Raw genomic sequence first — 13,593 nt, 5'->3', positions numbered from 1 at the left:
ACAATTTGGCATCCTAAGTTCTGTAAAAAAATATGACCTCCACAGCAGCAGCAGCAGCCTTGTTCAATTCATTTTTGAATGATCGTTGTGGTAAAGTGGCCAAATAAGCCATTTTTGAACAAAGTGAAGCAGTTTTAGTCGGTGTTCTGTGCTTAGCCGGTTTTGTTTCTCCTTGGTTTTGCACTCTCTGCATCTGAATTTAAAGATACACCAGCCATATACACAGACATCTTCTTTCCTGTAGTACTCATTCTTGACACAGGTAACATCTGTAATTACTGTAACTGAAAGAAATACAGATTTTTAAAAAATGTTGTATTTGTTCTGATTTATTTGGTTGATGTATTAGGTGGTATAGGGTTTATATAGTTTGTTAGAGGTCTCAGTCCAGCACAGCACTAGGTGTGTCCGTAACTTTACAGGTGAAGGCCGTCCTTTTCATTGGAGCTGTTTGGCTGAGTTTTATGTGATCACAGTAGTGCCTGTATATTAGTTTAATGTGTTGTTAGGTCCGTATATCTTAACCAGTGCTTCTAGTTTGGTAGTTTTTCAGTAGTGTTCCTGATTTTACTCCACACTACCTTACAAAGTGCATCCTACATTTTATCCTATTTTAATTTACGGAAAATTTCAAGAAGGGCAAAAAGACTGCCTCAAATCTTCATTTGTTGTGAATAGTGTTGTTTAGTCGGCTATAAACCAGATGTTGGAGCTAGAAGCACAGAGGTGCTAAGCAGAAATGCCAGAGTGAAAATAAAATAGAACTCATTATTTTAAAAAATGGTAAGTGTTCCTGTGACAAATAGCCACTTTACATGTCATTGTTCTGCTAACCTTTGTCTGTCTACACTGTAAAAGGCCATTTGCCCTACACAGATAATTATCCCACACATGAAAATGCTTGCTGCAGTTTTCTTTTTTGTGTGTGTATAGTGTGAGTATTCCAGACAATCTCAGAGAGAGAAAAAGTGGTTTTGAATGTGAAAATGTGATTTCAGAACTACAATAGTTAAGTACTTTGATTAAAGTGTAAAACCCCGAACTACTAATACTTTTCTTTGATACTGACAAAATTCGTCAGCAATGTTCTTATGATTGGCTTAGCACTACTTTATGTCTTCTTCTTTCTGTGATATTCTCTGTCTGGTATTATTTAAAGAAAACTTCAATTTTTATCAACTGCTGGACCTGAAAGAGGTAGAACCTCCCTGGCAGCATACACCTCTTTTGGAAACTCCACTTATTTGAAGCAGTTATATTTTACGATTTCCTTTCTCTTGCAACTGTTAACTTGATGATTTTTTTTAATCTACTTTTTTTTTTTAGGACATCTGAAGAGACTGAACATCCACCTTTGCTAAATGATAAACATCAACTGTATAAACCATTACATATTCCATGTATTCCTCGGAAATTAGTGCAGTCTGTACAGAGTATTAGATTCTCAACACAACCACTGGAAAGAGGTGCAGTGTGTTTAATGGTCTTTCTGTGAGGATTTTGGATTATCTTTGTGTAAATGAACAGAAATCATGATAACAAACCTAGCGAACTGCTCCTGCTGTGATACTTGAAGCCAGACTTTCGATGGAAGCTGGGTACTTACCTGTCTTTATGTTCTGGGAGTCTATGTCCGATTCCTCTCTTATCTGTGCAATGAGTGAAGTAACATGACAGTTATACCTGATGCACAGCGTTGGAAAAATCTGAAACACACCTTTAGCGCCGTTTGTGTAAACACTGTCAATATTGAGTATTACTTGCAGTAAAAGGATTGATGCTTTCATATTTTGTGATAATTTTCTTTTAGCTCTCTATTAACAGGGAAATTTATAAGCTTTCTTCCCAAGTTCAGTTTAACAATGCCATGCGTTGGATACTTAATCCTATTGACAATATTAAGTAACAGTTGTTAATTTAGGGAGAGAAGAAAAAGAAAAACCTATGGAACTTTCAGTGGCCACTAGCAGTTCCCCCAGCCTTGCAGAAAATTCGTCACAGGTACGCAGCTCCCCCACTGGTAAAAACATGAGATTATATAATGTGTTTAATGTGTTTTTTTTAAATTCAGAACATTTCAGATATACTTGTTGGTGTTATAACTTACATAAATCTTGTTAACACTGTAACCAGGACACTGATCTTGGTGATCTGTTGCTACTTGGTAATCATGTTAAGAATCTTCCTTTGGTGCCATTTCTAATTCAAATGAAAATATGTATGTTCTTACAAAGTGCAACTGGTAGTCATAGTAAGCATTCTAATGCCAAACGTGAGGTAGACCATCCATCCAATTAGTTTTGTATAATAGTTTTTAAAATTTAGGATAACCTTTGTAGATTCACTTGGTTGTATGTAGCAAAATTTTTGAGTTCTAAAGGAAGAACATAATCTTCTATTACTGATTAATTGTCATCCATCTACTCCATAATGAGGGATTTCATAGAGGACTAAATGTGCAGGATGCTATACAGGACTGCCTACAGTTAACAGCTCAGTTCTGAGGTTTAAGCAGGAACAAAAATCTGGGCTGAGAGGAATAAAACCACGAGCAGCATTGCTTTGTATGCTTGAGGAGTTCACAACTACATTTTCCGCCTTTCACCAAGAAACAAATAGTTCCTACGGCACTTTTTGAAAAGGGGAAGTGTGTTGCAGCTCAGTATCTCAAATATACACATGAACCAATCCAGGAAACAAGTTGGAGGAACAACTTGCACAGTTACGAGAACCACTAATAAAATCTCATTAAGTGCAAGAACATTCATAGCACTAATAGACTGTTAAAGTACAAAAGAAATACTCAGATAAGGTAAGGTAAGAGATAAAATATTTTGCAGCTGTGTTCTCTGTGCAGAAGTTTGGAGAAGTGTCTATACTAAAACCTTTCTTTATAAGGGACATCTCACTGGATCCGTTTAAAACCAAATTGTAATGAACAACAAAAATCATCAAGTAAAAAATTAACAGAATGACTTGTGATTTTCTGAAGAATTTGAAGGGAACTGAAGGATGAATTGAGTGAGTCACTAGACGGTTTAAAGTGGAGCCTGTGGTAGAAGAAGCAGTCTTCATAAGATAGGACAACATGAAGGGCAATGGCTAGACTGAGTGGAACGAGACCAGAAGAAATTTCAAGAAATTCTGGTTTGTGACTGGCTGAGGGAGGTGGACATGATGAGGATTATGGAAGGGCTGTTGCCAGGGTAATCCAGTGATGAGGATGGGAATCTGAGACCTAGAATTGCACTTAGATAACAGCGGGAAGCAGTAAGTCAAGGTTAAGGGAACTTTAAGAGAGGATGATGGCAACAAGGAAAAGAAAATGGAGTCTGAGGAAAAATAAAACGATTGGAAGAAAGAAGGTTGTTATGCTTCAGAAAAGGTGTGCTGTAAACTACAGTGGAGTGGCAGACAGATTCTGCATAACCAGCCCTTTTGTCCACCACCCTGAATTGAATTGAATTTGATACATTTTGCAAATTAAAAGCAAACCACAACTAGCAGCTCCCTGTGAAATAATGTGTTATCTGATGCTGAGGCACAGGTTCCTAGTGCCACTCTCCCCTTAAGGCACAAATACAAGCCACATATAAGAGTCAGGGTTTCTGAGCTGATGAAAATCTGTGATGCAGGAGTATTTCCACGCTTTCTGCAGCTTTTCAATCCACAGGGGAGACATGTCCACTGACGTGCATACTCACTTTGGCCTTCGGAGGTGGAGACAGGTCTCGCTCCATCCCTTTCCCCTTCTGTCAAGCAGGAGCAACCCATCTCCAGTAGTAGGAAACCTAGATGAAGTTTGTAAATTATGTAATGTTATTTGTGCCTCAGAAAAGTTAATTATTCACATCTAGTTATCAGGGCTGTGAATGAGACTTTATAAAAAACTATAGAAGTGGTTTTGGGTATGATACCATTAACATGTAGGTAAAGCAAAGATAGCAAAAAAGTTTTTATGTTGCCTGACCCCTAAAGAGTAGTTAAAAGAAGGGATTTCCACAGTCTAAGGAGAAATTAGAGTGATATTGTTGAAGTGGTAATTTCATATGCTGCCTCATTCGAATTTTTTGCTATGTTTTAGATGGTTATTGACAATGCAGGGACTAATAACACACAAATTGCCCATGTTCCATCAATAGCAAGCTTACAAAACCAAATGCAATTCAGGTAACTTTTCTTTAATAAAGTAGTTTTCATTCTTGAGATTGAGGTTTATGGAAATAATCCATATTTGGTCAAACTGTAATTTGTGTCTTTTAGACTGGTAATTCCTCCAAAGCAAGTGACTTCCAATCAACAGTTTGAGAGTGAAAATGCAGTAACAGGTAAAGTCCCATTGTCATTTTTTTGACAGGTTGTGCTGATACTGTATGCTGGGTCACATAATTATAAACCAGAAAATTCTAGAGGCCAGATTTTCAATATGATGTTAAGTGGGCCACCGTCTGTATTCCTTTTCCACCTTGATTATTTACTTCAAACTTTGAGTATGGCAGACAGGCAGTGTCCCAATTTAATTGACTGAACTGCCCAGTAATGTGGAACTCATTCTGCATTGACCATTGCTAATGAAAAGAACCTTCCAGCATCTCTTGTAAATCCGTGCTCTAGTCTCAAATTACTTGTGTAAAATGAAATTTAGCCTGAAAATCTGCCCAGAAGGATGAGCAAATTCAAAGAAAAGGGATAGCATAAACTCAGTAAGATAGGAATCTTGAAGCATCAGATTAAGATTTCTAAAGATGAAGATTAACTTCAGAAATACAGGCAGAGTGCAAAGCAGTGTAGTTACAAATACACTTACAGTTTTGAAGGCACTGAGCTTCAGTTAAAATAAATTTTTTTTTCTAATTATACTGCTAATTTAGATGCATATCAAAAATTACAGTCTATTTCTTTTATAAAGAGGATCCTAATTATCTGTCCTGAAACACAGGATCTCAACTCACAGTTAAGATCACAGAAACATTGCACAGTCTGGAGCTTAGAGCAGAAAGCCTGATAACATTCCTCTCACTTCTCATCCTATCTTTTGCCCAGTTCTTTGAGATACACTTCATCAGTGTCATATGGGTGGGCTTTTAATGTTGTTTCCACCTGGTTTTTGTCGGCTGGTATTAGCACTGTCAGAGGGCAACAGCTGGATTAGACAAACACAGCGCTCCTAGGTAACAGTAGCCACGTTTGAAGAATATACCAAACCGTATGAGGTAGCCTAAGCATTGCTTTAACGACAGCAAGTAAGCGGCAGAACGAGAGGCACCTATTATGGACATAGCCACAGAGTGGGTTATTATGAAAACTACAGTCAGAACGCTCCTTTACCCATAGCAACGTCAAGTTAGTAAACCTTTCTCGAGGATTCTTTCCCCCAATGTAATTTTTATTTATCCACTAAAATGCTGTTATAATACAAGCAGTGCTGTCTTTTTTGTATAGCAAACCAAGAGGCCAAATGTAGTGATAAAGAAGCAGAAAATGAGCCAAAGGATTCTTTGTATATACCTCAAGTAAGCAAAGCATTTCTTGTGTCATAAGTAATTATTTTATTTAGAACCGACGAAGTATCTAGACATACTCAACTCTACTGGCAAAAGTGACTCATTATAAGGCACCCAACAGGTGCAAAGCCAATCAGTGCCTTCTGATTACTAATACAGTGATCATTGCTCTTGATCACGTCCGTGTTCTGTGGGATTTTATGCTACCTTAACAATAGGTTGTTTAGGATGGATATCCTATGCACATCGTGGTTTTTGTATAAATTGGTACCTATCATTTTCATCAGTGTGAGCTGATGAAATATTTTTTAAAAAGTTTGCATTTGAAACTCATTTCTGCCACAAAACTACAGTGAATAGGCTCTATGCTGCCTACAGAGTCCGTATGGCTCCATTGGCCCTGCTTTTCCTGGCTGTGCCTGAACGTGAGATCAAGCTCACCGTGCCATAGTATTTGAGGCAGTTGTGTGTACAGCTTGCGTATATAGGTGATAGCAAGGTGTGGTTTAACACTGGCCAGCAGCTAAGCATCACACAGCCGCTTGCTTACTCCCCCCACAGTGGGATGGAGAAGAGAATCAGAAGGGTAAAAGTGCAAAAACTTGTGGGTTGAGATAGAGCCAGTTTAATAGGTGTAGCAAAAGCTGCGCGTGCTAGCAAAACAGAGTAAGGAATTCATTCACTACGACCCGTTTACAGGCAGTTGTCTAGCCATTTCCAGGGGTGTAGGGCTTCATCACACGTAACGGTTACTTGGGAGGACAGCTGCCATAACTCCAAACATCCTCCCCTTCCTCCTTCTCCTCAGCTTTTATGGCTGAGCATGACATCATAGGGTGTGGAATACTCCTTTGGTCAGTTGGGTTCAGCTGTCCCAGCTGTGTCCCCTCCCAACTTCTCATGCACCCCCAGCCTACTCACTGACGGGGCAGCATGAGAAGCAAAAAAAGGCCTTGACGTTGTGTGAGCACTATCTAGCAATAGCTAAACCACCTGTGTGTTATCAACGCTGTTTTCATCAGAAATCTGAAATATAGCACCATACGAGCTGTGAACACTCAGCCAAAATCAGTACATAAGATTGAGTTTGAGATACTCCTCACCTTCTGGTAGGCCCGTTACAGGCTGATGTCTGTGGGAAGCTGGTGGAGAAGAATGTCTTTAAAATATTGAGTCTGGTGGAAATTGCTGCACAGAATCCAAGTGTACATTCTCATTTAACATTTTTGAAGAAGAGGAAGTATGTCAGTCAACTGGAATGTATTTTGAGCCATGATGTTCCTTTATTTCACTAGGACATATCAAGAGGACTCCAGTGTGGCTTTAAGCATTATGCTAAGACATACTTCAAAGTGAAGCAGTTCTCTTATTAAAAATCACTGTTTTCTGTCAGTTCACGAGTTTGTTTATTTTTTGGATGAAGATTTTCATGTATGGCTTCATTCACAAGACGTTAATTTTAAATTAGTTAAATTAAGTACAGTTTTAAGTATGGTGAATATGTCACTGTGGGTATTTTATTAAAATCCTTTTATTTTTCATGAGAATAAAAACAACTAACTAACTAAACCATACAATGATATACTTACAGGTAAATGGACTAACGATATTTTGGGGTATTTTATATGCCATAAACTTTATTGTATATTTCTTTTGAATAGGACATACACACAGATTTTAAGTCACGTGACGATAATCCCGACACAGCAGAAGAAAGTGCAGAGCGCTTTTTAAGAGCACCTAAAACACCTGAGTTTGTAGGAACGCCTGACTCAAAGGGGAAGAAAACCCAATTCTCTAAAACACCTCCATTTGACTTGTATGATTTCAGCTTTTATTTTTATTTTGAGCAAAGTTGTAGTGAAGTTTATTGTATAAGCATTCCATTGTCTTTAAAAGATACTATAGGAAGATTTCTCTAGAAAGCTCTTCTGAAAATATCAGTTTTTTATCTGAGTTATGCTGGGTAATTTATTAGATTTTCTTCTTACAGTATCATTTCCACTTGAAGCTGTTTTGAAAGAGGGGGACTCTGCTTCAAAGTATATGACACATGTTCTTTGTAGCTCCTTTGCTAAAATTGTTGTCTTTTCCTGCAGTAGTATTTGTTGCACCAGATTCTATCTTTTAACAGTTTTTTTTGGGAAAAGGGGAGGGAATTGGTAAGAACACCACCTCACTGTGCTTTAAAGAGTTGTGTTACCCGTTCTGTGTTGCGAGAAGCAGTTATTGATGGAAGCTGTGGGAATCTAAATAAGTGACAGAATAGAAAAAGAAAAAAATAGAACAAAAAAGCCATCTAAACTACTTTTAAAAACTATTAATGTAGCTTCTTCCTTTCTGTCTTTACAGCATTCACAATTTAGGTTGTGAAGAAGGAACATCAAAATCTCCTGCTTTCTTTTCTCTCATGAGCTTCTCCCAGAAGTCACCTGGCTTTAATTTATTTGATTCTTCTGTGTTTGGGGCAGAAAATTCATCTGATGAGGTAAAAATCAGTACCTGAGAATATTAAATTTCTACAAAGCAAAATATGCTAACAGCACTGACAGTGAATGAGCTTTTTCAGGCTGCTTATCTTTGTAACAAATTTTTTTCACTAGGTTGCTTAATTTTAGATTTTATATCCTTTGAAAATGCTTATCTTCTTTCCTGGCGATCCCCCTGTGACTTCTGATCAGGTATGGATCTTTCCCATATGGGCAAGACTGGATCTTGTGCAAAATATACAGGTGACTAAATTCACAACAAGGTTTCTGCTTCAGTGCTGCTGCAATTCAAAACTTTAGGTGCCCTGGCCGAATTCACGACTCACACACCTATCCTATGTGGTTTCATCTTTCTGAAGTGGGGAATCGGGCACTTAAAGTACTTTTTTCTTCCCCTCCATTTTTCACAAAATGCAGAACACTGAGAAAAGGAAGAAGGAACAATTTAATAGGAACATTGAAGAGCGAATATGGATTAGCTATACTTAAATGGAGAAGATAGGTAGGCAACTAATTGGAACAGGGAGTGGAATCCAGGTCTTCCTTTTCCTTTGCAGGTCCCCTAACTACAGTGCTCTAAAGTAATTTTCCCTCTCCTGAGCTAATAGGTAGATATTTGGGTATTTGGGATAGACGTGCGTCAGTGTGTAATGCAGTGGGTAGGTATCGCCGGCTGGCAATGTAGAGTCAAACCCTGTTATGCAAATAAGGGACTTGAACCCAGGTATCTCCTATTTCAGTGAGTGTGCTCAGTCTTGAGGTTGTTAGATAAAAACTGAAGGAGGGAAGAGGGAAAACGCTGCTTTATTTTGTGGTGTTGCTATCTCCTAGCACTGGTGAGCAGTTTGTGAAGCATTTAGGAATGAGGTAGGTATTAAGTCACCTAGTGCTGTCAGAACTCATGTTATTTTGTGCCTGCTCAGTGGCAGAAACCAAGAACTTACCAGGCTGCTGCCGTCATGTGGGATTCTTTGAAATTAGATGGAACTTTTGAAGGTCTTAAGTTTCTGTTATAAATCCAGCCTAAGAACTCTTTTCAAGAATGATGAGTGATTATTCTGCTACTCTTTCTGGCAGTATCAGGTCCTACTCAGTAGGTAGTAATTATGTTATTGCTTAGAGGTTTTCTAAAACGTCACAGAATGAAATAATTTTGCATCTTTTCAGTTTAAAAACCAGCAGTAAACCAGATCAGATTTTGGTCTGTTCTCAATCTGATGTATTTTTCTAGAAGAACAGGGGGAGTGTGTGGCAGATGTAAGCAAAGACAATCAAACCTATCTCGTGAAGGAGTTTACCTTGCAACTTTAGGGACTGTTATTTACATTTAAATACAGGTTTTGTGAAGGCTGCTAACATTCACTGCAACAGAGTCTTTCTCACCGAAAGCGAATACCAGCATTAGGACTTATCTTTTGCTTTCTCGTTTGTTAAATAAAATGGCTGTTTATATTTCAGGCAGAGGAAAGTTATTCTGTGGGAAACTTGAACCCTCTGTCCCCGCAAAAAGATATTGGTAAGTCTGAAACTCGTCTGTACTTGTATATACCAGCTGTCTTCTACTTGTGCTTATGTGACTGACAAGCTCGTGGTCCTGCTTAACAAGGCACCTTTGGCTGTCTAAAAGGATATTCAGTAGTTCAGGGGTTTGTTGTGTTCATTTGTGTTTTGATTAGCTTAAATCTTGCCCTGCATGTTTGGCTTCAACTGGGTGAGATGTCATGAAAAAAGAGGTACGATAAAGAAAGAAGTAGGGATGGTGTTAGATGGGGTTGAAGCCCACTGAGAGGAGCTACAAGGGAGAAGAAAAATTCAAGTGTCAAAGATGTTTCACTGATAAAAAGAACGGTTCTTTTAATGTGAAATGCTAAAGTATTTGGTAAGTACATCTTTTTAACTTAAGGCTACCAGCTTGCGGTTTTTTCCTTCCTCAATTAAAATGAAAATTGAAAATAAAGTTTCCATTTTTGGTTAAAGAAATCTTGATAGTAAACTGACTTCCATCAGTTTAGACAGTTGGAGGTGCATGGTGTAAAAATAGCACAAGAGGGGAATCAGACTTAATCAGGATCTTCCACTCATACTAAGTGAGCCACCCACATTTACACATTCTGTGTGAAATCCTGGCTTTACTGAAATGAAAGGCCAATTTTTCATGATATCAATAGGGTCAAAACTTACTCTTGATCAGACACTTTTCTGAAGGGAACTGTAGTCTATTTTTTTGAGGTGCTACAAGTGCAAAGCTACTTTTTTTTGAAGTGGATGAATATGAGGTTGTATGCATATATGGCTGTTGTAGAGAAAAGTGTCTGTATTTTGTGTTATTGAATACAAAACTCAGGTATTTTTCTGTCTGTAGCTTTGTTTCTCCAAGTATTTCCGTGGCTAGTGGCATTGTTCTCTAGAGAAGAAAGAATCTACAAAAATGTACCAGTTTACAAAGACTTCCAGGCGAATATTTCATCCAGTATATCATGCAGAAGTGTTTTGTTGTTTTAAATCATTCAAATACTTCACACTTCATTCTGTGTAGATTCTAATAATGCCCTCCTGGAAGTACCATTTTTAGTGCAGAAATAAATACACAACTGTAGGCTAACATTCAGCGGGATATTGGGAGTACAATATTATTGAAGAAACATATTCTGCTGAATGCAGTATTCTTCCAGTAAGATTTAAGATGATAATAAATATAATATGTATTCCATACAGGAAGCTTGTTTGGGAAATCAGAAAGCGAGGATGCATTTGCCTTTCCTTTCCCCTCGGAGTCTTCTCATGCATTTGGAGATGGAAAAGATGACTTTAGTTTTCCATTTGCATTTGGACAGGATCAGAGATCATCACAGTCTCCTTCTGTGAAAGGTTTCCATTCTTCCTTACAAAATACGAAGCCATTTACGTTCTTTTGAACGGCTTCGACTTCCTTTTAAATTCTTTTCCTACTTAGCCTTGACAAATGTTTTCAGTTTCTTAAGTTAAAATACAAAGCATTTCATCTTCTCCTTTCATTTAATGTAAGAATACATTACTGCAATTGCTGCAAGAGCCTGTGTATGCTCATCAGGCACATATGCTTTGAGACGCAGCTTTTATTTTTCTTATTTATTTTCTAATTATGTTGCTTTCATTAAATGTTATGAAAGGCTCTCGATAAATTGGCACTTACAAGCAGCAAACATAATCTTACAGTGGAGTCTTGAGTTAATTCAGCATGTATGAGAGAGAATATAAACTTCCAGATAAGTGTTTTCAGCCTCTGACATAAACTAAACAACTTGTGTTAGTAAGAGTGACTGTTTATTGTAGAAGTAAAAGCTGAATTTGAGTTAAAGACAATGTTCTTAAATTAGCTGTTATACACAGAATTTTTATAAAATTTTTGAAATAAACATTTTTGTTAAAGGTATGTAAAGTTTTGTAGGTATTTCTTAATATCTGAAGTGAAATAATGTTGGAATTTCAATACTTAACATTTCAACTTCTGTCTATCTAACTTAAAACACCGAAAGCGAGTTCCTTCCTCTCTAGTATCTTTCAAAAAATAGATACAAAAGCAGATAGTTCCCAAAGTCTAGCTGTCATCAGTACGAGTGCATCCACCAGTTGTCCACGAATGGCTTTCCTTATGGCTGGCTGCGGAGACAGTATCAGGGTTACTCAGCAAGGAATGCTGACTGCTCCAAGCCACCGCAGCACTGTGCCCTGTGAATCCCTCAGAACCATTTTCTCTAGAACCAGCAGTTTCACATTTATGGCCTTTGAAGAAAATACCAGATCACTTCTGAGTAATTTTTTTTCTGTTGTATGTGAAACATAAGTTACTAATTTTTGAAACTCCTTGTGAACTTACAAGGGAACTGAGTGGAATGAGTTGACAAAAAGCATCGTACCAACACAGTCTGCACAGTCTGCCAACAAAATGTCAGCAAAGTCTGAAGGGCAGTAGAGTCCCCCTCCCTCTACAGACCTGCAAAGCCCTAAGTGACCAAAAGCTCGGTTATCTATGCCACTAGTCCTTTTCTGCCAAAATCCTGCAAGCCTTGGGACTCTTTTTTGTGCAGCCCAGCTTCTCCTTAAGTACTTTTGCCTAGAGATTGGTGAAAGTTGGGTATTATTTTACTGGAGAGGGATTCATGAAGTTTTAGGGAAGTGCTGCTGAGATCCAGGTAATAAGTGAGATATATGGACTTCATGCTGTTCAACTGCGGGCTTCCATGTTAATCTATGTTAAACAGCTTTTCTAATCTACTGCATACTTTGCAGTCTGAAAAACATAAGCTAGAGACAAGTTTGAGAGCCTGTCTGTGTTATTTGGGGTAGCGTGTTGGGGTATGCTACTGGCAGATATTCTGAGATAATTTAGAAAGCTCAAAAGTACAATTTTGTTTTCTCAGTTATTCCATAATTGAAGCTTACTTTCCTGTCTTTTGATGAATTCTGTCATCTGTGTCCCTGACATTACTGTCCGGTAGTCAAGGCTGCTGGCTGAAGAGAGAGAAACCGTAGTTCTGGGTCTAGCTGGGTGTTTACTTACACAAATGGGACAGGCTGATTAGTAATGTAAGAGAAAGCTTCTTCAGAAAAGGCAACCACTCAGTGCTTGGGATACTTTTCTGAGATCTAGGAGCACAAAGGGCTTATAAACATGCACGGCAATTTTTCATTAGTATCTGTCAAATTCTACCTAAAAATAACCCCTTCTTGTGATGCCTATAAAATCGATAGCAGTCATGTTGCTGTGTTGCTGAGGCTAGCATGTATCCCATGGACCAATGTCATTTGGTTTTGTCCTTTACACACCCACCCGACTACATCCATCTCGGGTCTGAAAATGGAGACAGGATCCTCTTGTCAACGGAGTGGGGGCTGCCCGAGAGCAAAGTGTTATTTGCAGTTGTTGCCCCCGTGGTGCAGGTACAGTAAATGGCCTGTGCCCGAGTTCCTCACTCCTCAATGCAGAGTCAGTGAGTTTAATCTCTATCAGCGCTGAAAGTGTGGAAAGCCAACTTAGCTGACTCTGTCCTCCAGTAGGTGAGGAACAGGCATCACACATGTGACTACAGCTTCACTAGAGACCGGTAACCTCCAGCAGCGGGACAGCAATGGCAGCTGGGAGCTGTAATCTCTTAAAAGCAGTGCAGCTGTCTGTGACGTGGTAGGATGGTTATACCGTGTACTTCTGCTGTGAATCCTTGGAGGTGGGGGTGGCCTTTTTGTTCTGCCCTTGTACTGCACCTCGTGAAATAGAGTTCAGGTTCACAACTGAGCCCTAAGGTGGTAACAACAAAAATCCTCTCTTAAATAGGCAGAGTAGGGATTTGACTTTGAATCTTATATGAGTATCCTAACCAGAAGGCAAATATTTATTTAAGGCCCAGATATCTTTACTATTCCATTTAAGTTTTTATTGACATTTTTGACAGTAAACTAACTTGAAAATTCCTTGTAAAAGCTAGTGTACTGCCCAGCATTACGTCAGTGCTGGTTAAAAATAGGTTATGTTTCCAACCAAAACAGTAGGAAATATCACTACATTTGAATAAATCAGATTTTGAATTTGTTGAATACAATTTTTGAACAGCAAAGAATAAAAT

At 38.3% G+C, this 13,593-nt stretch overlaps 1 protein-coding gene across 1 annotated transcript in view; it reads left to right on the top strand.

The window, feature by feature from the left end:
* The window catches only part of C3H14orf39 (chromosome 3 C14orf39 homolog), a 31,579-nt gene extending 20,671 nt beyond the window's left edge, over nucleotides 1–10,908 (top strand). The window contains exons 9-17 of the mRNA XM_086463601.1: nucleotides 1,327–1,466; nucleotides 1,922–2,001; nucleotides 4,085–4,170; nucleotides 4,264–4,328; nucleotides 5,443–5,513; nucleotides 7,166–7,323; nucleotides 7,857–7,992; nucleotides 9,452–9,509; nucleotides 10,709–10,908. Coding sequence (XP_086319727.1) covers nucleotides 1,327–1,466; nucleotides 1,922–2,001; nucleotides 4,085–4,170; nucleotides 4,264–4,328; nucleotides 5,443–5,513; nucleotides 7,166–7,323; nucleotides 7,857–7,992; nucleotides 9,452–9,509; nucleotides 10,709–10,908 — 994 coding nt within the window. The remainder of the gene's footprint in view (nucleotides 1–1,326; nucleotides 1,467–1,921; nucleotides 2,002–4,084; nucleotides 4,171–4,263; nucleotides 4,329–5,442; nucleotides 5,514–7,165; nucleotides 7,324–7,856; nucleotides 7,993–9,451; nucleotides 9,510–10,708) is intronic.
* Nucleotides 10,909–13,593: the final 2,685 nt, after the last annotated feature.

Source organism: Leptosomus discolor, chromosome 3, assembly GCF_034619465.1.
Source record: "Leptosomus discolor isolate bLepDis1 chromosome 3, bLepDis1.hap2, whole genome shotgun sequence".
In the NCBI taxonomy this organism is placed as follows: domain Eukaryota; kingdom Metazoa; phylum Chordata; class Aves; order Leptosomiformes; family Leptosomidae; genus Leptosomus; species Leptosomus discolor.
This window is presented reverse-complemented; position numbering and strand designations above follow the sequence as displayed.